This window comes from Euprymna scolopes, chromosome 21 (genome assembly GCF_053919585.1).
Source record: "Euprymna scolopes isolate OS-2025 chromosome 21, ASM5391958v1, whole genome shotgun sequence".
Classification (NCBI taxonomy): Eukaryota; Metazoa; Mollusca; class Cephalopoda; order Sepiida; family Sepiolidae; genus Euprymna; species Euprymna scolopes.
In genome coordinates, this window is record NC_136502.1 from 10,503,506 (window position 1) to 10,528,567 (window position 25,062).

The window sequence follows — 25,062 nt, forward strand, 5'->3', positions numbered from 1 at the left end:
AATAATAATAATAATAATAATGATAATAATATTTATTATTATTTTTTTTAGAAGCTACATCAATGCGTATATTGAAAATAAAATCCGGTAAGAAGATGTTAAGAAGTTATTATTATAAAATAAAATAATAATAATAATCTCTTAACATTTTGTTACCGAATTTTATTTTCAATATATGTATTATATGCCTTTCTAAAAATGTAATAATTTCAACAATGCCTCTAGTAAACCATAACATTATATATATATATATATATATATATATATATATATATATATATATATATATGGCGATTAAGCTACACTGAATATTCCGCGTTTCATCTACTCTAGGATTCTTCAGGCTTATGCACTATAGGTATATATATATATATATATATATATATATATATATATATATATATATATATATATATATATATATATATATATATATATATATATATGTATTAATGAAAACAAAGGGATGTAGTGTTTACCTGATATACACAATGGTAAACCTCAAACTAATATATATAACAGTATTTATATATAGAAAATGTAATCTCCACCGAATTAAAAAGCTCTTTCTCTTATATATATATATATATATATATATATATATATATATATATATATATATATATATATATATATATATATATATATATATATATAAACAGACAGTCATTCACATAAATAAAAAAGAACATGTTTCTCTATCTCCTTTTAAAGAAATATTGAAATATATTAATTAAAATATTAAAATAAACTAAAAATGAAAAATGGTTACTTAAAATAAATATTTAGTTGATGATCATTATGCCATTTTTTTTATTCCAGAAACAGAAAATTTTAAATTAAAGAAAAGGACATATCGATTTTGTTATTTCATAATACATTTATTTATTATGCATCTCTTATTTTAATTAATAGCCCTATTCCAACTTTTGATTGAAAGATTCTACAAAAAAAAAAATGCTGTTTTTTTTCTTATAAATCTTACCAAAACTCTATTAAATCGGTTTAATTCTTAGAACAAAAAGTAACCCCCTTGTCAGCTGTGCTACAATATTATGTTATATGTACATATGTATACCCAGGTGTGTATGAAGAAAGTTTTGAGGTAAAATTATCACAAATTCATTAAAAAAAAACTTCCAATATTAAAGAATTTTTGTTTAAATGTATTATTTTGGTTCTATCACTAACCATAGAAAAAAAACTTCTTGTAACCACCAAATTTCATAAAGAAAAACAAATAACATAGATATGTACTTTTTTCTCTTAAAAAAAATCAAGGAATTCATGAAACTCTATCCCAACCCACAATGGGGCAACCAAATCCAGATTTTAATCACTGATAATTAAATTTTGGATCATAATGGTTTGGAATGTTTTGTTTGTTTTTTGTTGTTTTGTTTTTTTCAGTGCAAAAAAAAAAAAAATAAACAATTCATGAATTGTACCATTAAATTACTGGCAACCGTCAATTGCAAGTAACTAAATATATTATAGTGTTTTTTTTATTATTTAAAAGAAGAATTGCTTTTAGTCACAACGCTGTCAACATGATTATTCTGTTATTCTTTTTCTCATTATTATACTCCAAGGTAAGAGGTTTCTGTGTGTGTTACCTGTGGACGGTTTTGAGAATCGGGTTCAAGAACGTAATCTTTTGGGAGAGGTAATTGAACAGTGTCCTCTAAATGTTCATTTTCTTCACGGTACTCTGGATATAATATAAGAGGTGGCGTTTGTGAGTTACGCTCCAAAACATAATACTTAGCAAGTGGTAACGGAACAGAGTGGTCCACCTCTACAGAGGAATCTCGATGTGGTAACTGTGGGGAATTGTCTCCGTTCGGTTCTAGTACATAATATTTTGGTAAAGGTAACTGTACTTTTCCTTGGTGCTCTGATTGTCTTAGAGAAGGTAGTTGTGGGAAATCAAAATTTGGTTTCCTGCTTTCAGGTAAAGTCCAAGGTTTTGCAGGCACTAAACCAGCTTGTTGTCTGCGTTCGGAGGGTTCCTCATCTTTTGACTTGTGCATATGTCTGGGTGACATCTTTGCATCCACAGGGCAGGAGAATCTCTGTTTTATTGGTGTCGTAAATGTATTTTGATCAATCCAAGGTGTTTGTGCCAGGGAATAGTGAGAAGAGTATTGATCTGGAAAAGAGAAAATAATTGATTGACATTTTTATTTAAAGATATCTTTACTTAAGCTCAATATTTTCCAACCAATAATGATGATTTAAAGCAATATGCATTTATAATTAAAGTTTATTCAGTATAAATGCACCTGAAGATAGTCAGAAGTTACATAAAAAAAACGCTGTGAAAAAAATAACAAGATGAGAATACTAGTTCAAACAATCCAAACTATACAAAAAAATGAATTGCGAATCCTCGTCTCAAAAAACATACAAATATCATATAAAAAATGATTATCAATCCTCATCTCAAAAAATATACAAATATCATATAAAAAAATTATTATTAATCCTCATCTAAAAAATATACAATTATCATATAATAAATGATTATCAATCCTCATCTCAAAAAATATACAAATATCATATAAAATATATTATCAATCCTCATCTCAAAAAATATACAAATATCATATTAAAAATTATTATTAATCCTTATCTCAAAAAATATACAAATATCATATAAAAAAATTATTATTAATCCTCATCTAAAAAATATACAAATATCATATAAAAAATTATTATCAATCCTCATCACAAAAAATATACAAATATCATAAAAATAATTATTATCAATCCTCATCACAAAAAAATATACAAATATCACATAAAAAATTATTATATATCCTCATTTAAAAAAATATACAAATATCATATAAAAAATTATAATAGATCCTCATTTCAAAAAATATACAAATATCATATAAAAAATTTATTATCAATCTTCACCTCAAAAAATATACAAATATCATATAAAAAAATTATTATTAATCCTCATCTCAAAAAATATGCAAATATCATAGTAAACAATTATTATATATCCTTATTGCAAAAATATACCAATATCATATTAAAAAAATTATTATCAATCCTCATCACAAAAAATATACAAATATCATATAAAAAGTTATTATTAATCCTCATGTCAATAAACATACAAATATCATATGAAAAAAATATTATCAATCCTCATTTCAAAAAATATACAAATATCATCTTAAAAAATAATTATCAATCCGCATCTAAAAAAATATACAAATATCGTATAAAAATTATTATCAATCCTCATCTCAAAATATATACAAATCTTATATTAAAAATTATTATTAATCCTCATCTCAAAAAACATACAAATATCATATAAAAAATTATTATCAATCATTATTTCAAAATATATACAAATATCATATAAAAAATTATTATCAATCCTCATCTCAAAAAACATACAAATATCATATAAAAAATTCTTATCAATCCTCATCTCAAAAAACATACAAATATCATATAAAAAATTCTTATCAATCCTCATCTCAAAAAATATACAAATATCATATAAAAAATTATTATCAATCCTCATCTCAAAATATATACAAATCTCATATTAAAAATTATTATAAATCCTCATCTCAAAAAATATACAAGTATCATATAAAAAATGATTATCAATCCTTATCTCAAAAAATATACAAATATCATATAATAAATGATTATCAATCCCCATCTCCAAAAATATACAAATATCATATAAAAAATTCTTATCAATCCTCATCTCAAAAAACATACAAATATCATATTAAAAATAATTATCAATCCCCATCTCCAAAAATATACAAATATCATATTAAAAATTATTATTAATCCTCATCTCAAAAAATATACAAATATCATATAAAAATTTATTATCAATCCTCATCTCAAAAAATATACAAATATCATATAAAAATTATTATCAATCCTCATCTAAAAAAATATACAAATATCATATAAAAAATGATTATCAATCCTCATCTCAAAAAATATACAAATATCATATAAAAAATGATTATCAATCCTCATCTCAAAATATATACAGATAACATCTAAAAAATGATTATCAATCCCCATCTCCAAAAATATACAAATATCATATAAAATAATAATTATCAATCCTCATCTAAAAAAAATACAAATATCATATAAAAAATTATTATCAATCCTCATCTTAAAAATATACAAATATAATATAAAAAATTATTATCATCTCAAAAATATACAAATATCATATCAAAAAATAATTATCAACCCTCATCTAAAAAATATACAAATATAATATAAAAAAATAATTATCAATCCTCATTTCAAAAAATATACAAATATCATATTAAAAATTATTATCAATCCTCATCTCAAATATATACAAATATCATATCAAAAAATTATTATCAAGCATCGTCTTAAAATATATACAAATATCATATTAAAAAATGATTATCAATCCTCATTTCAAAAATATACAAATATACTAATAAAAAAACAATCAATCCTTATTTCAAATATATACAAATATAATATCAAAAAATGATTATCAATCCTCCTATGAAAAAATATACAATTGTCATCTAAAAAAATATGCAAATATCATATTAAAAATGATTATCAATCCTCATCTCGAAAAATATATAAATATGTTATAAACTATTTTTATCAATCCTCATCTCAAAAAATATATAAATATCATATAAAAAATTTATTATCAATCCTCATATAAAAAATATATAAATACCATATTGGAAAAATTATTATCAATCCTCAACCCCAAAAATATACAAATATCATAAAAAATAATTACCATCCTTATTTCAAAAAGCATCCAAATATCATATAAAAAATTATTATTAATCCACATCTAAAAAAGAAACAAATATCATATCCAAAATAATTATCAAGCATCATTGCAAAATATATACTAATATCATATAAAAAAAATAGTATCAACCTTCATCTAAAAAAAATATACAGATATCATATAAAAAATATTATCAATCCACATCTCAAAAAATATACAGATACCATATAAAAATGAATTATTATAAATCCTCATCTCCAAAAATTTAAAAAAACATACAAATATAATATAAAAAAATTATTATCAATCCTCATTGCAAAAAATATACAAATATCATATTAAAAATTATTATTAATCCTCATTTAAAAAAATATACAAATATCATATTAAAAATTATTATCAATTCTTATGTCAAAAAATCTCAAAAAACATACAAATATCATATAAAAAATTATTATCAATCATTATTTCAAAATATATACAAATATCATATAAAAAATGATTATCAATCCTCATCTCAAAAAATATACAAATATCATATTAAAAATTATTATTAATCCTCATCTCAAAAAACATACAAATATCATATAAAAAATTCTTATCAATCCTCATCTTAAAAAACATACAAATATCATATAAAAAATTATTATCAATCCTTATCTCAAAAAATATACAAATATCATATAAAAAATTATTATCAATCCTCATCTCAAAAAATATACAAATATCATATAAAAAATGATTATCAATCCTCATCTTAAAAAACATACAAATATCATATAAAAAATTCTTATCAATCCTCATCTCAAAAAATATACAAATATCATATAAAAAATGATTATCAATCCTCATCTCAAAAAACGTACAAATATCATATAAAAAATTCTTATCAATCCTCATCTCAAAAAATATACAAATATCATAAAAATAATTATCAATCATTATTTCAAAATATATACAAATATCATATAAAAAATTATTATCAATCCTCATCTCAAAAAACATACAAATATCATATAAAAAATTCTTATCAATCCTCATCTCAAAAAACATACAAATATCATATAAAAAATTCTTATCAATCCTCATCTCAAAAAATATACAAATATCATATAAAAAATGATTATCAATCCTCATCTCAAAAAATGTACAAATATCATATAAAAAATTATTATCAATCCTCATCTCAGAAAATATACAATTATCATATAATAAATGATTATCAATCCTTATCTCAAAAAATATACAAATATCATATAAAAATTTATTATCAATCCTCATCTCAAAAAATATACAAATATCATATAATAAATTATTATCAATCCTCATCTCAAAAAATATACAAATATCATATAAAAAATTATTATCAATCCCCATCTCAAAAAATATACAAATATCATATAAAAAATGATTATCAATCCTCATCTCAAAAAATATACAAATATCATATAAAAAATTATTATCAATCCTCATCTCAAAAAATATACAAATATCATATAAAAAATTATTATCAATCCCCATCTCAAAAAATATACAAATATCATATAAAAAATTATTATCAATCCTCATCTCAAAAAATATACAAATATCATATAAAAAATTATTATCAATCCCCATCTCAAAAAATATACAAATATCATATAAAAAATGATTATCAATCCTCATCTCAAAAAATGTACAAATATCATATAAAAAATTATTATCAATCCTCATCTCAGAAAATATACAATTATCATATAATAAATGATTATCAATCCTTATCTCAAAAAATATACAAATATCATATAAAAATTTATTATCAATCCTCATCTCAAAAAATATACAAATATCATATAATAAATTATTATCAATCCTCATCTCAAAAAATATACAAATATCATATAAAAAATTATTATCAATCCTTATCTCAAAAAATATACAAGTATCATATAAAAAAATTATCAATCCTTATCTAAAAAAATATACAAATGTCATATAAAAAATTTATTATCAATCCTCATCTCAAAATATATAGAAATATCGTATAAAAAATTATCAATCCACATCTCGAAAAATATAAAAATATCATATAAAAAAATTATCATCAATCCTCATCTCAAAAAATCTCAAAAAACATACAAATATCATATAAAAAATAATTGTCAATCATTATCTAAAAAAAATCACAAAATATAAAAACAAATAATTACCAATCCTCATTTCCAAAAATATACAAATATCATATTTAAAAAAATGGAATGGACACGGATTTTATACAAAAAAAGAACTAGATTTGGTACTATTAGTGTTTTGAATTTCTAACGGCTATGTTTGTTTTGAAAAAAAAAAAAAACATTTTTACTATCAGCAATACCGGAAGATGGTCAGAGGTTACATTGGCCGAAACGTTGTGAAAAAACAACCAAGATGAGAATAATAGTCGAAACAATCCAAATAATAGACAAAATAATTATCAGCCCTCATCTCCCCCCCTCCAAATGTATATACAAACATCATAACGTTTATTCCTTTCGCTGAATACAATAAATTTATTATTTTAGTAAGAAAATGATATTTTAAATAGTTACCTTTATGTATTAATAATTATAAAGAGGTCTCCTTTTCAGCATTGAAAGAAAATATGGATGTAAGGGAGTCTGCATATGAAGTCTACAGTGAAGCAAGGGTTGTACAATTTTTGACCACATCTTTCCTAAATCAGCAGTTTGAGTTGAGTGGTCAAAATGAATCCAAACCAACTGGAAACAATACTGGAAAATTGAGTCAACACTAATGTTATTTTGTCATTTTTCCTAGACTAGTCTACTCTACTATTTAGTCCATAGTTGAAGGGGAGGATATATGGATTTATAACTTTCCCAAAAATATTAGTGAAAGTGGTAGAGTACTGCTGACAACTTGAATTTTGCACACCAAACTTGCAGTTCGTGCCCATAACCCCTCTATACTCCTCCACTTCCACCCATTCCAATATTAACCAAACATATGTAGACTAAGACCCCCCAAAGACTTTATTACTAAAAATCAATAAATTATATATTATGTTATTTATATTATTTATTCCTCATCTTTCGTTTAATATTATTGTTTGCTCCTCTTAATAGTTTTAAGCTTTTCTTATCTTGATAAGTTTTGCTTTGTTAAAGATCTACTCGTTGATAACATAATTGTACATAATTGTATTATATATATATATATATATATATATATATATATATATATATATATATATATATATATATATATATATATATATATATATATATGATTAAAAAAGGCTATAGAAAAAATCTATGAATAAGTAAATTAATCTTAATGAAAATGTATATATGTATATTCTCCGTGAATCATTATTTAATCCCCCTCCCCACCTCAAGTATTACAAATACAATACAATACAAGCTCATTCAGGACTTCTGTTATAACAGTGAAATTCGAAAGTCAAAATATTCAATTTCAGGTGACATCAATAGTATCTACTTAATTGTTATGTCGAATTTAGTAACATATTCCAAAATTACGAAACACGATTAGATAGAAAATTTATTATTAATGAAAATAGTTTTCAAAATAACTTTCAAATTTATACATAATTAAACAGCGCAGAGTCAAGGGAAGTAACTCAGTTACTTATGTTACAATTAAAATGGCGGATGTCATGCAATCATCTATTTGTCAAAGTAAATGTCTTATGTAATAATGCAGTAATATTTAACTAATTGTGACGTGACAATTAAGTAGGTAACATTTCTTTTAGTTAAATTGATATAAAGTGTAAGAAGATCCCATTGGTCTTTTATGAAAACTGAATTTGTCGATTGTCAGATTTCAATATTTTCATGAAGAAAAACCACTCATTTTATATTCATAATTTTCTTTTCATATTTCGCATAGAACTATCTCTTCAAAAACATTTTTTTAAATATTGTGTAATTTAGTATCTACATTCTATTTTAATTGACTTTGCAATGTTTATAGTATCATCAACAGTTTAATTTTATTCAAATATCAAATCACATACTTGTGAGGTCCATGGCACAGTGGATAGAAGCCTTGAGTCTTTGTGGTTCCAGGTGAGCTTTGTCTGAAGATAGTGGTTTCAATCCTACCCAAAGCAGGCGAGACGATTAGTTGGACAAAACGTGGTGAGAAAACAACTATGGAAGGCTCTAATTACTGAGGATACAACTAAAAGCCTCAGCATCCCTATCCCTTCGCAGTTAGCCACCCAAAGAAGGCTAGAGGATGAGTTGGCCGAAACATGGTGAAGCAACAACAACTATGAAGATGAGGATAACAGTCCGAAAAAAAAAAAAAGAAAAAAACGAATATACTTGATATTACGTTTCCTTAAAACAACATATAATAATCCAAATCGAAAACACTTATCCCTTAGACATTCACAGTAACAGCATCATTTATACTTTATACATACCTTGTACGTTTAGATTATCTCCATCATTCCAGTTATCTACACCATCAATGTGTGATGATACTGTAGAAGTTTCTCGATGGCAATCAGGGTACATCAATGCAGCCTTTTTACGCTTTTTACCTCCAGATGTCATACCTATTTCCTGAAAATAAACAAACGAAACAGGAAATGTTTAATTTAATTAATATATACTAGCTGATCCAACTTGTTATTGCTTGGAAGTATTTATACTTTCATCTTACGTAGACCCCTACAATATTATTGTAAAGTCCCATTTGAATGGTTCTCCCTTGCCAAAAAATTCACAAAAAATTATCCGACTAGCTACAACCACTATATACGATTTCCCCTACTCTCTATCTATGCCTAATTCTAAATGCAGATTCCATGAACAAAGCTTCTTTCTTAGAACTGCCCACCTGTGGAACTCTGTTCCACTAACCTGCTTCCCAGTTGAATGCAACATAGTCGCCTTCAAATCCAATGTAAACAAATTCTTGTTGAGCCGATCTCATAAATAATCAAATTCTACCCAATTTATACCATTAACGATTACTACACTACCATCTTACATTCACTAAACCTTATCCGCAAGTGACCTTTGGGTTCTGATAAGTGGTAACTCCTAAGTAAAAAAAAATCATGAAAAAAATAAGAAATGAGAGTTACAGAAATGAAAAAAAAAGAAGGTTCTAGATAGTATTTTATGAATATTGTTGGTCCCTCGACAAAAGGAGGGAGGACCTGTAAATTCACCCTCGTCCGTTCGTCCGTTCGTCCGTCTGCGCTTTTCTCAATAACTACGCCTTGGAATTTTTTTAAATTTTGCACAAACATTAAACATGATATGAATAAAAAAGTAACACAACGGATTTTCCGGGAAAACTCCGGTTGCCCCCTAGGGGTGCCTTTCGGGTTAAAATGGCTAAAATTGACACTTTTGTGCTTCTTAAAAAAAATTGATGCCTTGGATTTTTATTAAACTTTCTGAAAAGTTGTAACTTACTGATTTCTATATAATTTTGTTAGCCTATACTTTGCGATAACTCTTGGGTGTGCTCCAGGGACTCTTTTAGGATTAATAAAAACACTCCATTTTTTGGGACTATTTTACCATATTTGTCCAAAATTTTTTGTGTATGTCTATTTAGCAGTTTTGCATGGTGCTGAACTTAAATTTTGGGGCTAAATGGGGGCAGGGAAATGCTGAACTTAGTCATTTTTTATGCCTCGTTCACTGTGCATTCACGGGGGACCATCCATTCGTCACTTGTTACTTTTAAGTATTTATTCCTCTCTTAAAAGAATCGTTTTGTAACTAGTAAAACAATTGTTGATACGAAAGAAAGATAACACGATATAGACATTATTATATTTATTTACTAACTAGGAGTAGTCACACATGCCATCATCAAAGTTTTCTCTTTGAGAAAAACCTGTGGTGTTCCTTAGAGTCTGAGTGACAACTTCTCCCCAGATTTCCAGTATTCACCACCCCTTTCAATAACCTTTGCAAATTAGTTTGTGTTATTGCAACACTTTTTTTTTTTGAATAACCTCCCTACTTTAGGAATTATTTGGCAATGAGTAAAAAAATGTTTATTTTAAGGAGTAATTCATGTAGATTTCGTATTTATTATTACAGAACCAATTTACTATTGAATATTATATTGTACCTAATATACAATAATGATTTCAAAAGTTTAAAAAAAATGACTTGAGTGCCATCAACTAGAATCGAAACCAAAACATTTGGCACTCCAGCTGCGTCTCCTACCGGTGTAGGTATCAAGAGATAGGTAAGAAAGATTTAATATTAAACGACTTGAAGAAATAAATTGAATTTGGGCATGCGCAGAAGTAAAAATATGTCAGTAAGTTGAAATAAACAGTTTGCATTTCAACTTGTCAACATATATCTGTAAGCATTATTCATCCATCCAAACAAAGATTTCATTCATTATAAACCATTCTTAGTGTGTGATTATTATTTCCTGTTAATTTTAATGCTATATGACCAGTAGTTTAAGCGTCTATCGGTTAAATATTTACACACAGACAGACACACATAGATATATGTACTGTTTTCTTTATATAGAAAATATTATTGAAAAAACAATAAATAAGAAATGGGAGCTTAATTTAAAAGTGTATTGTAAGACTCACACTTATTATAAAAAATTGCCAACATGTATAAAGTGCTTCACTACAGTAGTGGCGATGGTGGTGGTGGTGGGGGGGGGCTGAATGAAACAGTAAAGATATATGATAGTGAGTATTTTATAAGTATCATTATTGTTAAATAACTTTCTCTTCCTAACAAGAATCATTCGGTAATTAATAAAAAAACAAACTTTTATATTTATTACGAAAAAATATCAGCTTTTTTTTTTCTTTTTACACAATGATCACCACTTATCAAGGCTCAGGGATAAGGGTTATTGCAAGTACATTACGTTAGTGTGGAGATTTGATGAAGTATTTAATTAAGGGGGCGGTTCATTAGGAATTTGTTAACATTGGACTTGAAGACATCCAAGTTGTAGTCCGGTGGGAAGCAGGCAGACGGAACAGAGTTCCACAGGCGTGCAGTTCTAAGAAAGAAGCGTTGTTCATGGAATCCGCATTTTGATTTAGGCACAGATATAGAGTGGGGGGAATTTTTCACAGTGGATTCAGCTAAACGGGTGTTTTTCGTGAAAGATTGGCGAGGGGGGACCAGAGATTGGAGTTCAGACGAGCACCTGCCATGGAAATAACGATAAAACAAGGATAGGCTCGCAACGCCTCTTCTGTGGGAGAGAGGTTGCAGGGTAGAGAAAAGGGCATCCCCCACTAAGCCACGAAGTCTATTTTGTACTCTGTCAAGGCAGGATAGGCTGTTTTTAGCAGCTCCTGCCCAGATATGGCAACAGTATTCCATCCTTGGACGTACTTGGCTTTTATAGAGATAGAGAATTGCATCAGTAGTGAGATATCTTCTGGAGCGGTAGAAGGATCCCACCATCTTTCCAGCGACCTTGGCAACAGACTTGATGTACGTGTTCCATTTCAGATCAGGAGTAAAGATCAAACCCAGAAGCTTGTCAAAACACGGGGCCTCACCCAGACGAGAGCCATCCATCACAATTGATGCCAGATGGGGATCAGAGCGTTGATGATGTAAGGATAGGAGTTTGGTTTTGGATGCATTGTAACCAGCTATATCTTCCCCCACTGAACCACGCGCTCGAGATCAGAGGAGAGAGAATCAGAGAGAACTTTGTCATTTACAGCCTTTGATGTGTTGCCGTAGATGGTCGTGTCATCAGCATAGATGTCAACGAATGATTTAAGTATGTGTTTAGGGAGGTCATTAATGTAGATCAGGAAGAGAGTTGGGCCCAGGATTGACCCCTGAGGGACTCCAGCTTTTATGCTTACTGAAAAAATACTAAATAAGATATGTAAATTGTTATTGATAAAATTGTACTTAAGCTGCATGAATCAGGAGACAAAACTAATGAAGTAAAAAAATACTGTAGACAGTAATTATTATTTTCAATTTTTGAGATGAGGATAGGTTATTTGTATTATTTAGATTCTTTGGACTACTGTTCTCATCTTGAGTTTTATTTTCACAACGTTTCGGTCACTGTAACCTTCGACCTTCTTCAGGTGTATTTTGTCAAACTCAGGTATCTTTCTGTTGGGAATCTGCATGGAATTTCGAATGGAATCCTCCCTTTAATTAATCCATGGGGGTAGCATGCTCTTGTTCTATAAGAACATAAAAATAAAAATTGATGCCTATAAGAGAGAACTTGAATGCCTACTAGACACTGTCTTCGACTGTCTAAGGTATCTCTGTACAGGCATTTGTAAGGACAACCTGGCATAAAGATACTTTTCACAAGTAAACTTCGACTAAATATTCAAAACTACATAGTATTCTCAGCCCAAATAAGATCTCCTTGGTATGGTTAGCCAACACTGGGTTTTATAAGTCATGGTGCACGTTCTTCAAAGTAATATTACCTATAGCAATAGCACGAAGCTGTATACTCCACCAGACAAGAAGAATTCTTGTCTTGGAAGCTAGTAAAACCAAGAGACCACAAGAAAGATTTATGTTTGAAACTTTAAAGAATTATAATATCATAAATACACTTTTAAAATAATAAGCCTTATATTCTCAAATACTTACATAAAAAGTAAATATCAGCTGATCCACTAAAATAACTCTCAGATCTGTCATCTATATATATAAAAGCGAAAATGTGTGTATGTATGTATGTATGTTCGCTTTTTGTGTATGTCCGAGAAAGGCTTTTTTCCGAGAAGCGATCGTTCAACTCACTTCTTCTTAAAACTTTTTATATCATGTCTAAATGATAATATCTATGAGTTAAAAGATAAATATTCAACATTTTTTTTTTTTAAGCTTTTTCGTATAATAAAAGCGAAACTAATTCTGGCGGCCGAGTTCCGGTTGTGATCGCTGGAAACGTCTGAAAGCAATCAGCTTTGATCAATGTGGAGTCTCTCCTTATATCAGACAGTTGCTATTCAATTTGGACAATCCCCTTTTTATAGGGAGCTGATTTCCCAACAACATCTTGGGGAAACAAAAAAAAAAAAACTCCTGCTCCGCATAAAAAAAATATTGCCCCGCAGTCAAAGTTGACCTCATTAAGTACGGGCACCTGCCAAGTTTTAATACTTAACTAAATTCAGACATGTTTCCATTACTATTTCGTGGTAGCCCAGTGGTTAACGTCGCACTTTTTTTTCACACTTTAATTTCCAACTTCGACTCAAGGGTTCGGGTTTGATCCTTAATACTTACCTACCAAAACTATTTTTTTTATTTTAACCCCCCCCCCCTCGACTGAAACACCCGTGTGTTTTGATTTACCTAAAACCACACACATCTCCAAACACCCGGGCAACGCCGGGTACCCCCCGCTAGTCTATAAATATAAAAGCGAAAATGTTTGTGTGTGTGTGCGTTTTCGTGTATGTCCAAGAAAGGCTTTTTTCCGAGAAGTGATCGGTCACCTCACAACTTCTTAAAACTTTTTATATCGCGCCTAAATGATGATATCTACAAGTTAACAACCAGGGTTGACTGTCTATTTAATTTGCCCGCTTTCAAAAGATAAACATTCAACAATTTTCGATCGGCGCATGTGCATAAAGCTTTTTCGTATAAAAAAAAGAAGCGAACAGACTCACGATAATAAAACACTGTCCCGCACTCAAAGTTGACGTCATTAACTCGTCAAAACAGGCACCTGCCAAGTCGCACGTTTTTTTTCATACTTTATTATTTTCCAACTGCGCGTCAAGGTTTCGTTTTTTTTTTAAACACACACACCTACAAACACCCTGGCAATGCCGGGTACCCCTCGCTAGTCTATAATATAAATCTCACCTGTCTGTTTAAATGTATGTTTGTATATCTGCCTAAAACTTTTGACAGCAGTGACGGATTTTCACGAGATTGGTATCATTTTGAAACTCCACCCTTCAGACGACAACAATCGAAAAATTGGCTAAAAACATTAAGTCTTTCATCTTAAACTTGGCACTTTTCTACAAGGAGTGGTCGCTCTTTTCGTCGATATTTTCAAAAGTCATCCTCTCATTTCGATCGATTAGCCTTAATGTAAACCTTCGCCACTTCCGGTTTGGCAATGGATGCAACCACAAAAACATCAAGTTTTTTTTTTTCGCATTCTTTTCCTCTTTCGTGGTACAGGTTCGAGCCTGCCTGCCTGCCTGCCTACTACCACTTTTTTTTTTTTTTCAACACACACCTCCAAACACTCGGGCAATACTAGGTACCCAGGCTAGTCTATAATATAAATCTCACTTGTCTTTTTAAATGTATGTATGTATGTTTGTATGTCTGCCTAAAACTTTTGACAGAGGCGATGGATTTTCATGAGACTGATATCGTTTTGAAGATCGACCCTTCAGAAGAAAAATATCGAAAAATTGGCTAAAAATATTAATTCCTTCATGCTCAACTGGGCAGTTTTCTACATTGAGGGCCAAATTTTTTGCGTCACTATTTTTGCAAGTCATTGTATCAGTTGGAATACTTTAGTTAATTTCAACATTCTGGACTTTCAGTCACGTCATGGAGTAGTGGTAAGACGTCAGGCTTTTTTCACTTTCTCTCCCACCTTTGCATCACGGGTTCGAGCCTGCCTGCCTACTACCACTTTTCTTTTCTTTTTTTTTTGGCTCAACACGCCGGGCATCCAGGCTAGTTTTTTTCTATATATATAAAAGGCAAATGCAGCGCGCATATTTTTGTATGTCTCAAAAAGGCTAGAAGTAGCAGAGTTAACTTTTATTGCGGGCACGTGTCAATTGTGTTTTTAATGCTTAAATAAATAAATTCAAATGTGTTTCAGTCGCTCTTTGTTGGCCAAGTGGGTAACGTGTCAGGTTTTTTGCACACTTTCTTTTCCACCTTCGCCTCAAGGCTTCGGGTTCGATCCTAACTACTTACCAAAACAGTTTTTTTTTTAAGCCTCCCCCCCAACATAAACACCCAGGCAACGATTTTTTTAAAAGAAGTTTTAACAATGTTTTATTATATATATATATATATATATATATATATATATAATATTTAAACAGGGTTCTTACTTCGCTTATTCTTTTGTTTTGATTCCCCCCCCCGCCCAACATGCACATCTCTAAACAATATAATATATAATACTTTTTCATATAATATAATATATAATGCATGTATAATATAATACAATATATAATACTTGTTTTAATATAATATAGCCATACTTTTATAATATGATATATAATACTTTTTTAATATATTATAATATAGCTATACTTTTATAATATAATATATAATACGTTTTTAATATAATATAATATAATATATTTTTTAATATAATATAGCTATACTTTTATAATATGATATATAATACTTTTTTTAATATAATATAGCTATACTTTTATAATATGATATATAATACTTTTTTAATATAATATAGCTATACTTTTATAATATGATATATAATACTTTTTTAATATAATATAGCTATACTTTTATAATATAATATATAATACTTTTTTAATATAATATAGCTATACTTTTATAATATAATATAATATATAATACATGTATAATATAATATATAATACTTTTTTAATATAATATATAATACATGTATAATATAATATATAATACATGTATAATATAATACTTGTTTTAATATAATATAGCTAAATTCTAAAATAATAAGTCTTATGTTCTCAAATACTTACATAAAAAGTAAATATCAGCTGATCAACTTAAATGCAACATAAAAATCAAGTGAAACGTGTTATAAAATAAAGCAAAAAATTGAGTTTTGTGAAAAATATATAAAATCATTGCGTGTTTTCTTGTGAAAGTTTATAAAGTTCATAGTTTGATGAATGAAATTATATTAGAATAAATAGTTTTTTTTTTTAGTATAATTTAGAAGTGGGAGAAAACAAGAATGAAGCCAAGAAGTGGGTCAACAGAAATTTGAAAATCAATACATTTATTCCATGTGACTTTAATTAATTGCTATGCATCATATATATATATATATATATATATATATATATATATATATATATATATATATATATATATATATATAAACATCCATTCAAAATACAGTTTTGCAGTCAAATTTAAATCCTCAACTGACATTTAATGAACAGGTTTAACGTTATCTATTTTCTAACAATGTCTTAAAGTTTATCAGATGGGGAATCTAACAAATCTTAAAAATTACATTAAAACAATTGCTGTGTTATAAACACATTGCTAACATTTCATTTCTAAACAAATTTTTAAAAGATACATGCATGTCGTTCCAAAAGTAAAGCCTCCTATTTTTTTAACTCAAAAAGTTGAAGAACTATGAAAACGGGAGTGGTACCATTAAAACTAGTAAGAATTTATTATTTTATATAGTCACCACCATTCTGAATGCACTTTTGCCAAAGATGAACGATGGCTGTGCATGGGCATCCAGAGTGTGCTTTATCGTACGAAGATTGTTCCAAAAGCAAAATCTCCTATTATTTTTTTAACTAAAAAAGTTGAACAGCTACAAAGATAGGAGTGGTATCATTAAAACGAGCGAGATTTTATGCTCCATTATTTATTTTTCGACGTAGCCACTATCATTCTCAATGCACTTTTGCCAGGAATTTAATGATACATCTTTGCTTCTGACATACGTCTATGACAGAAATTGCTTTCTTAAAGTCTTACACCATCAATATCTGCAACAGAGAGATGAAACTTTTCAGATCATGAATGCGTGTCCAGTCATCATAACAATGCAACTTGCAATTTCCTCTGATCGAATAACAGTTTAAACAAGAAATTGTTTAATAACAGATTCAATTCAGTTCAGTATATTGGCAAAAGATTAGCACAGATAGAGCAATAGAAAAGCAAGTTCTAAAAGTAAGGAGAGGTATGTATAAAGGTAATAATTCAAAGATCAATGACCACGATGCGTTCAGTGCCAACATGAACTGTTTGGACATCTGTGAGCTTAACACGAATTCTGGCAGCTTGTTTGCAAACCAAAAAAAGACTTCTGATGATTCAGCTGAAATCTTCAACGTTTGTGAATTTCCATAAAACCAGTATGGATTCTAGTTATCGCACATGATGTTAAAGGCTAGGATGAGGTCGTCTCATAGCAACCTATGCTTTATAGAGTCCATGGGCCATCTGTATCACCAGCTTTGGAACTCACTCCAGATGCTGGAAATTGCAGACAAGATAGGAGAAGAAACCTAGATACCACATGGGTCACACCAGAGACACATACAAAGGGAGGAAGATATCAGCTCTCATGGTGGCAAAGAAACAGTAATGAAATGCATTGGTCAATAGAAGTGAAAGAGGGATCAATCACAATTCTTACATCCATGGACTACATCGTCTCTTTCAGAATCAATTGGTTAGGCTTTAAATCAAGTGGTTTGTTCAGACCGACTGGAAGGCAGTTGAATTTGTTGACATTGATTGATCATTTTCATTGAAGAAAATTTTCAAAATCTTTTCTAAGATCAATGATTTTGACATTGTTAGCATAAAAAAGATGCTCTCTCACAGGTTATTGATGAATATGAGGAAGAGCAAGAGACTCAATGCTAAACTTTGAGACTCCATTAGAACAGAACCAGAGATGGAGCAATTGACTTGCGCTCAAAAGTATTGCGAGCAAGAAAGACTAATCTATCTCACAACACGTGATTGAAAGCCACCATCGTGGAGTTTTTAGAGCAGAAGTTGGTTAACGACCGCCCTGATCATATTGTGTCCGAAATGGGTATATTTGCTGAAGATACAACACTCTATAACATGCATGTGGGAAAAACGAATGTACACAAATCCAAAACAATGGCAGATTCCTTAAAAATGACTTCCTGACTGTAGTGGAATGAGGCCGTAAATGGAAGGTAACATTTAATGCTAATAAGACTAAGCTGGTTTCCTTTAATAATTACAAGAAGCCTTTCCAACCGCCAATATCCATGACAAATAACACTCTACCTGAGATTTCTTCCTTCAGACTCCTCAGCTTTTAACATTCACAGACAATATGAACTGGAACAAATACATTGAGGGAATTGTGGCAGCTATTGCAAATAATGTGTGTTCCCTTTATTGTGCTAGAAGACTACTTCCACCTGAAAGTATCCTGCACCTCTACAAAGCCACAATTCGCCCATGTATGGAGTACTCTTGCCATATCTGGGCTGGTGCATTTACTGTTAGTCTCTTTCTCTTGGATAAGGTCCAATCTAATATGTCCAGCTTTGTCAAATAATCTCTAATGCCTGTTCCATCGCTGCAATGTTGCATCCCTATGCCTGTTTTACAAGTATTTTAATGGAATGTGCTCTGATGAACTCATTACACTTGTGCCCCCTTGACCTACATACCCCTGACAAACCTGCTTAGCAACAAAATCATACTCCCTCATTGTTGAGGTTCCCAAATGTCAGAAAGCTTTTTACTTTAATAGTTTCTTCCCTGGAACAGCTAGACTTTGGAATTCCCTTTCTCCTGCCTACTTCCTTGACTGTACTGACATGCAAAAATATAAATGTAAAGTAAACCAACACATTGTTAATTTTTCCTTAGTATGGTCCCAAATAATAGCCCTTACATCCAAGCAGCGATATACCTCGTTTGAGCTGACTGTGAGTAAAAAAAGAATATTGGTGATTCACTCAAAAGCAAATGAATAAAATTTCAATCACATCACCATCATCTATGATTTTAGTAACTCACTCCTTCATAATCAGGAGATTAATTGAGCAAGCTCTCTTCACTATGAAGCTATATTAGTTAATAACCTCTCTGATAATATTGTGTCCGAGATGGGTATATTTGCTGATACAACGCTCTATAACATGCATGAGGGAAGAACAAATGTACGCAAATCCAAAACAATGACAAAGAAGAACGTTGGTTCCCTTTATTGTGCTCAGTTAGAAGATTAATTGAGCAAGATCTCTTCAGTATGAAGCTATGTTGGACTTGAGAGAGTGTTACTATAGTCAGGAGATGATCCATAATGGCTGATATGAGAACGACAAAGATAAGTGAGACTGGTCCGTGGTTGACTGGATCCACTCAGTCATTTTTCTAGAAGATGAAACAAATTTTTGCTCTTCATCAATCTTCAGGGATGTTGTCAGTTTGAAGAGATAGGCTAAGGAGTTAGGGAACTAATGATGGATAGAGTGTGTGCCTAAAGTATTTTCAAATGAAAACAATCTGAATGGAGTCTCTTAAAAATATTGCATTGCTGGCTGGCTTTTGTTTTTCAGTTTGGTGATTTGATTTTTACATCGACCGTTAATGTAAACATGGACAAAGGGACACTTTGGATTGTAGTACATCTGTTTTGTAATCCTTCTCTCATAATACCACCTTTTATCTGATTAAGCATAAACCGTTTTGTTGCTTTGGAGTCTTGTGCTGTCCGCCTGCAGAGAACAACTCTTTTGACATTCTTTCTCGGTGACGTTGCACAGTACTCTTTCTTGTTTCACTCTTTTGATAACCAAAGGTTTTGTTTCTATCTCTTTGGTTATATCAGTCAGCTGAATAATAATATGTTTGAAGGCACACTAGAGATCGTCTATTGAATCCATCACCATTAGTGATGCTCAGTTATAGGAGTTTTTAGCACTGAATATTTAGCTTAAAAGTTGATAACTGAGTGAACTCTTTGTTGCTGAATTTGATGCTTGAATGTGGAATGGAAAATTCATATGTGTAACAGAGCACAGATACGCATATGCGAAGAAAAAGACGATAAAAAAAGCGTGTGCACAGACCAGTGATCACATTCAACATATTTGAGAGCACATTCAAAAAGACGTTCGAGAGGTCAGAGAAAGAGTACGATCATGTTAGAGATGTGGGTGACGTCACAGCCATAACGAGAAGTCATGCATGGCGGGAGAATAAGGAAATAAACGTCATTGTTACAAAAGAAAAAGAATCGAGTTATTATTTGTCCTATGTTCCTTATAACGTACTCTGCTACAATGTGTTGGGTCTACATGTGTAAATGTTTGTAACAACGCTCTATATCTACCCTGATATGCAGCTGAAAAGACAAAATTACATCGTTATTTCTTATGATGCCAGGATATGAAATTCAAATACCAATCTGGGGCAGAAGGTAACCAGAAGGTTAAGGATAGACTGCCAATATGAAAAGACAAACATTACCAACACACAAACCCCAAAGTACATCTTTATAATTCTCTGTTGGTTGAGTGAATAGAGGTGGTTGATAAAAGGGAGGTTTGAGAAATTATTTGACATAAATAGAAACACTCCGTGCCTCATTTTCTCTTAGTTAAGAATAGCAATTAGCTGGACGATTCATATGGGAAGATATAAGTACCTCTATCTATCCACATCTTAAATGTGTTTCCTTAAAATGTTTTGTTCAATAAAATAGCACTTAAAATTCTTTCTATATCACATGATTAAAATAATCAATTAAATATTTATGCTCGTATGAAGGGACATCAATCACTTCAAATGAGTCAATAAACACTTAACACTACATACTACGTAAGAAAAATGCTTCCTGCGAATCCAAATACCGATTTCTTGTATCCGAGAATTTCAGTTTCCTCTTCCCTCAGTGTTTGGATCGCAGATGGCTTCTCAGACCAATCTGAGCATGGAATTTGCATGGGCAGAGAAGGCAAGCAATGCTTGGCAATGGGTGGGGTTGTTCAGTACGATTTTTTCTTGCCTACCTCTTGATCTCCACCAGTCTTCTTCTTTCTGCCTCGTATCCTTTGGTACCGTGTATGATGGATTGGCGCCACAGACACAGATCCTGAACTGTTGTTTCCCAGATGTGAAGATCAAATCTGGTGTTTTTTAGGGTGGATTTGAGTTGGTCCTTGTATCGCTTTAGAGGACGGCCGATAGATCTTTTCCTGTGGCTAACTCCGAGTACAGGGTTTGTCGAGGGAGTTTGTTTTCATCCATTCTGAGGATATGCCCCAACCAACGGAGTGTGTGCCTCATGGTGATTGGTGGTGGCCTCAATACTGCAGCTGTTTTCTCTCTCACATAGTCACATAGTCATACCATTTGGTGTTCAGTATAGCTCAAAGTTTTTGTTGGTGGAATTTTTCGAGTTTAATGAGATCACTTTGGTACATAGTCCAGGTCTCACACTCATACAAAAGCGTAGAGATAACAATCGCGTGGTATATCATGAGTTTATCCAAACCAAATATATATTATAAAATATATATAATCCTATTGTCATTGAAATATAACTTTCTTTTTGTTATAATAAGAAATAAAATAACAAATATCTATAATATAAAGCTGAACGTCTGTGTGTGTGTGTGTGTGTGTGTGTGTGTGTGTGTGTGTGTGTGTGTGTGTGTGTGTGTGTGTGGTCACGAATAGGCTCCTATATGGTTGACTATTATAGAAAACTGATCACATATAATGATAGATGTATTGAGACACAGGAATGGGTATGTTTGATCTGGCATAATTATGATTCGTTAAAATTATGGGGTCTGCGTACGTGCCTGGTCCACAATGTATGGAAATAAAAAATTAAAAAAAAACGTTTACAAGTGTTTTTGATATAGATGTACATAACAATACTTTGATAAGTATGTTTTAACTTAAATAGGGATGGTATAATAAAATTGTGGGATCTGCGTTCGCCCTGGCTTCCGTAGAATGGAAATAGGCACAAACTTTAATAAAGACTTTTCATATCTATCTGCGTAAGTATACTTTGATAATTATGTTTCAGTTTGAAGAAACATGGTATAATAAAATTATGGGGTGTTCGTTTGCACCTGACCTCCATAGAATGAAAATATGTCACAAAGTTTAACAAGGTTTTTTTTAATATAGATCCACAGAATATTGTGATAAGCGTTTCAGTGTGAACAGGTATGATATAATAAATTATGGGATTTATCTATTTTATTTTTACTTTCATCATATTTTGCTTTGGTTTTGATACCCCCAAAATCGAAGCTATCTCTTTACAACCCTTCCTTTTCATAACCTATCATACTTTCATAAATCAGAGTTCATTTTCTGTAGGCTGTTTTTGAACCCAGTCAACGATGGGTACTTTTGCTAGTCTTTATATATATATATATATATATATATATATATATATATATATATATATATATATGAGGTCAGTCTTCCTCTCTTACATGGATGCTTGCTATTTGATAACAAAAGCCACATATATAAATATTTTCAACTAGTGATTTTTGCCACATATTAGTCTATTAAAAACATGTTAGTTCCTTTCAAATTCATCGATGTATATATTTTATCTGATCAGCATTTTTCTCTTTACTTACTGCTTTTAAAGACAGAGTAGGAGTAACTACCCTTTCAGTAATAAGTCCACATCTTTTGAATCACTACACTAGAACACTGTTTAAATTGTGCGTTCACTTTTTCTCATTAATTGTAAAAGACATGAGGCATTGATTGTAAAGACATGAGTGTTTCGGTTGTGGTCACATGATTTCATTTATTTATATCATAAAAATTACTATAATTATTTCTAATACCTACAGACACTAGTGTTTCATCCTTTCGAGAATCATCAGTGCAGAGAATCATGATTATCGCCAGCCAGGAGATTTGAACATGGCCATAAAGGCATCTCTGAATTTAATAGCAAGGAACAAACCGCTCGGTCCATGGTAACTCCAGCAAAAAATGTAGTGGAAATTAGCAGTTATATAAATCGTAATGTCATTCAAGAAGGCTGAGAAATCTGTTTCATCCATATTTTATGCCAGATTTGGATCTGTGTTCTTTTTCAATCGATTTTTATATTTAATTGTGATCAATATTTTATTTTTTACTAGCAGGACCTGTGCACCGGCATTGGCAGGGAAAAGTGAAGTACAAAAAAACAAAAAACAAAAAAAAAAACTCCTGCTCCCATCTCTCACCACCATATAAGTAATTTAGATTATTTACCTTATTTGTTCTCATCTTAGTTATTTCCCCACCATTAGGACTAATATAAACTTAAACTTTCATTAGGTGTATCTTATTGAACTCTGAAAACTTTCTGTCAATCTAGGTTATCTGTACAGAATTTCGAATTGAACTCTTTATTTAATTCATACTTGTTCTTGTTCCATCAGCCAAGATGGAGTAAAAATCTGAAATAATTTGTAATTGTATTCTTATCACTCGCGTTAAGGATTGAGGCTCCAACCTTCAGAAGACTTTCACTTAAAAGCAATTATTATTTAGCACTTTATTCACTACACCACAAGTGGTACCTCTATAAGGCCACCATTCGCCCATGTATGGAGTATTGCTGCCACATCTGGGCTGGTGCATCTGCTACTAGTCTCTCGCTCCTTGACAAGGTTCAAAAGAGAGTCGCAAATCTGATAGACCCTGAACTGGCATCTAAGCTTCAGCCTCTGTCCCATCGACGAAATGTTGCATCCCTCTGCCTGTTCTACAAGTATTTTAGTGGTGAATGCTCTGATGAACTGCAATCACTTGTGCCCCCACGACGCGAGCACCCTCGACAAACCCGACAGGCTACTAGATCCCACCCCCACACTGTAGAGGTCCCTAGATGTAAAAGATCTTTTTACTCCAATAGTTTCTTCCCCAGAACCGCAAGACTCTGGAATTCCATTCCAGGTCCCTGCTTCCCCAACAGTACTGACGTGCAGAAGTTCAAGTGTAACGTGAACCGACACCTTGCTGCCCAAATCCCTACATAGTACCCCAGTAGTTGTTGCCCCTGATAGTAGCCCCTACACCAAAGTGGCAATTTGCCTTGTTTGGGGTGAAAATGTAATAAAAAAAAAAAAAAAAAAAGTCTTGCAAAAATTGTCATAGGTGACATCTATCAAAATGTTGTGAGAAGAACATCCACGATGAGAACAGTGCAAATTATCAATCCTTATTTCAAACATTCCAAAATAAGGTATAAGTAGTGTTAAATCAATTTTTAACTATCTATAAATATTAATTATTATATATTAATTAAAATTATAAAAATGAACATTTAAAGATTTGCTATCATTTCATAATTATGAAAAAGTATCCTTGCATTAAAGTTCATATGTAAAAGCAAGTTTTTTTTTTCAGTTTTTTTTTTATTTGTGAAATGTGGGCGATTTTAAACAATTGTGTCTATATAAAACACTGGAAATTAAGGTACTATTTTATATAATTAAAATATTTATAAATAAAATATTTAAAAACATTATTGGTTCCTCCGAA

The 25,062-nt window shown here is 30.3% G+C and overlaps 1 protein-coding gene across 1 annotated transcript in view; it reads right to left on the reverse strand.

Annotated features, from left to right (window-relative positions):
- Nucleotides 1-1,293: 1,293 nt before the first annotated feature.
- Nucleotides 1,294-25,062, reverse strand: part of LOC145243052 (protocadherin Fat 4-like) — a 139,792-nt gene continuing 116,023 nt past the window's right edge. The window contains 2 exon segments of the mRNA XM_080106158.1: nucleotides 1,294-2,152; nucleotides 9,237-9,378. Coding sequence (XP_079962284.1) covers nucleotides 1,581-2,152; nucleotides 9,237-9,378 — 714 coding nt within the window. The 3' untranslated portion in view covers nucleotides 1,294-1,580.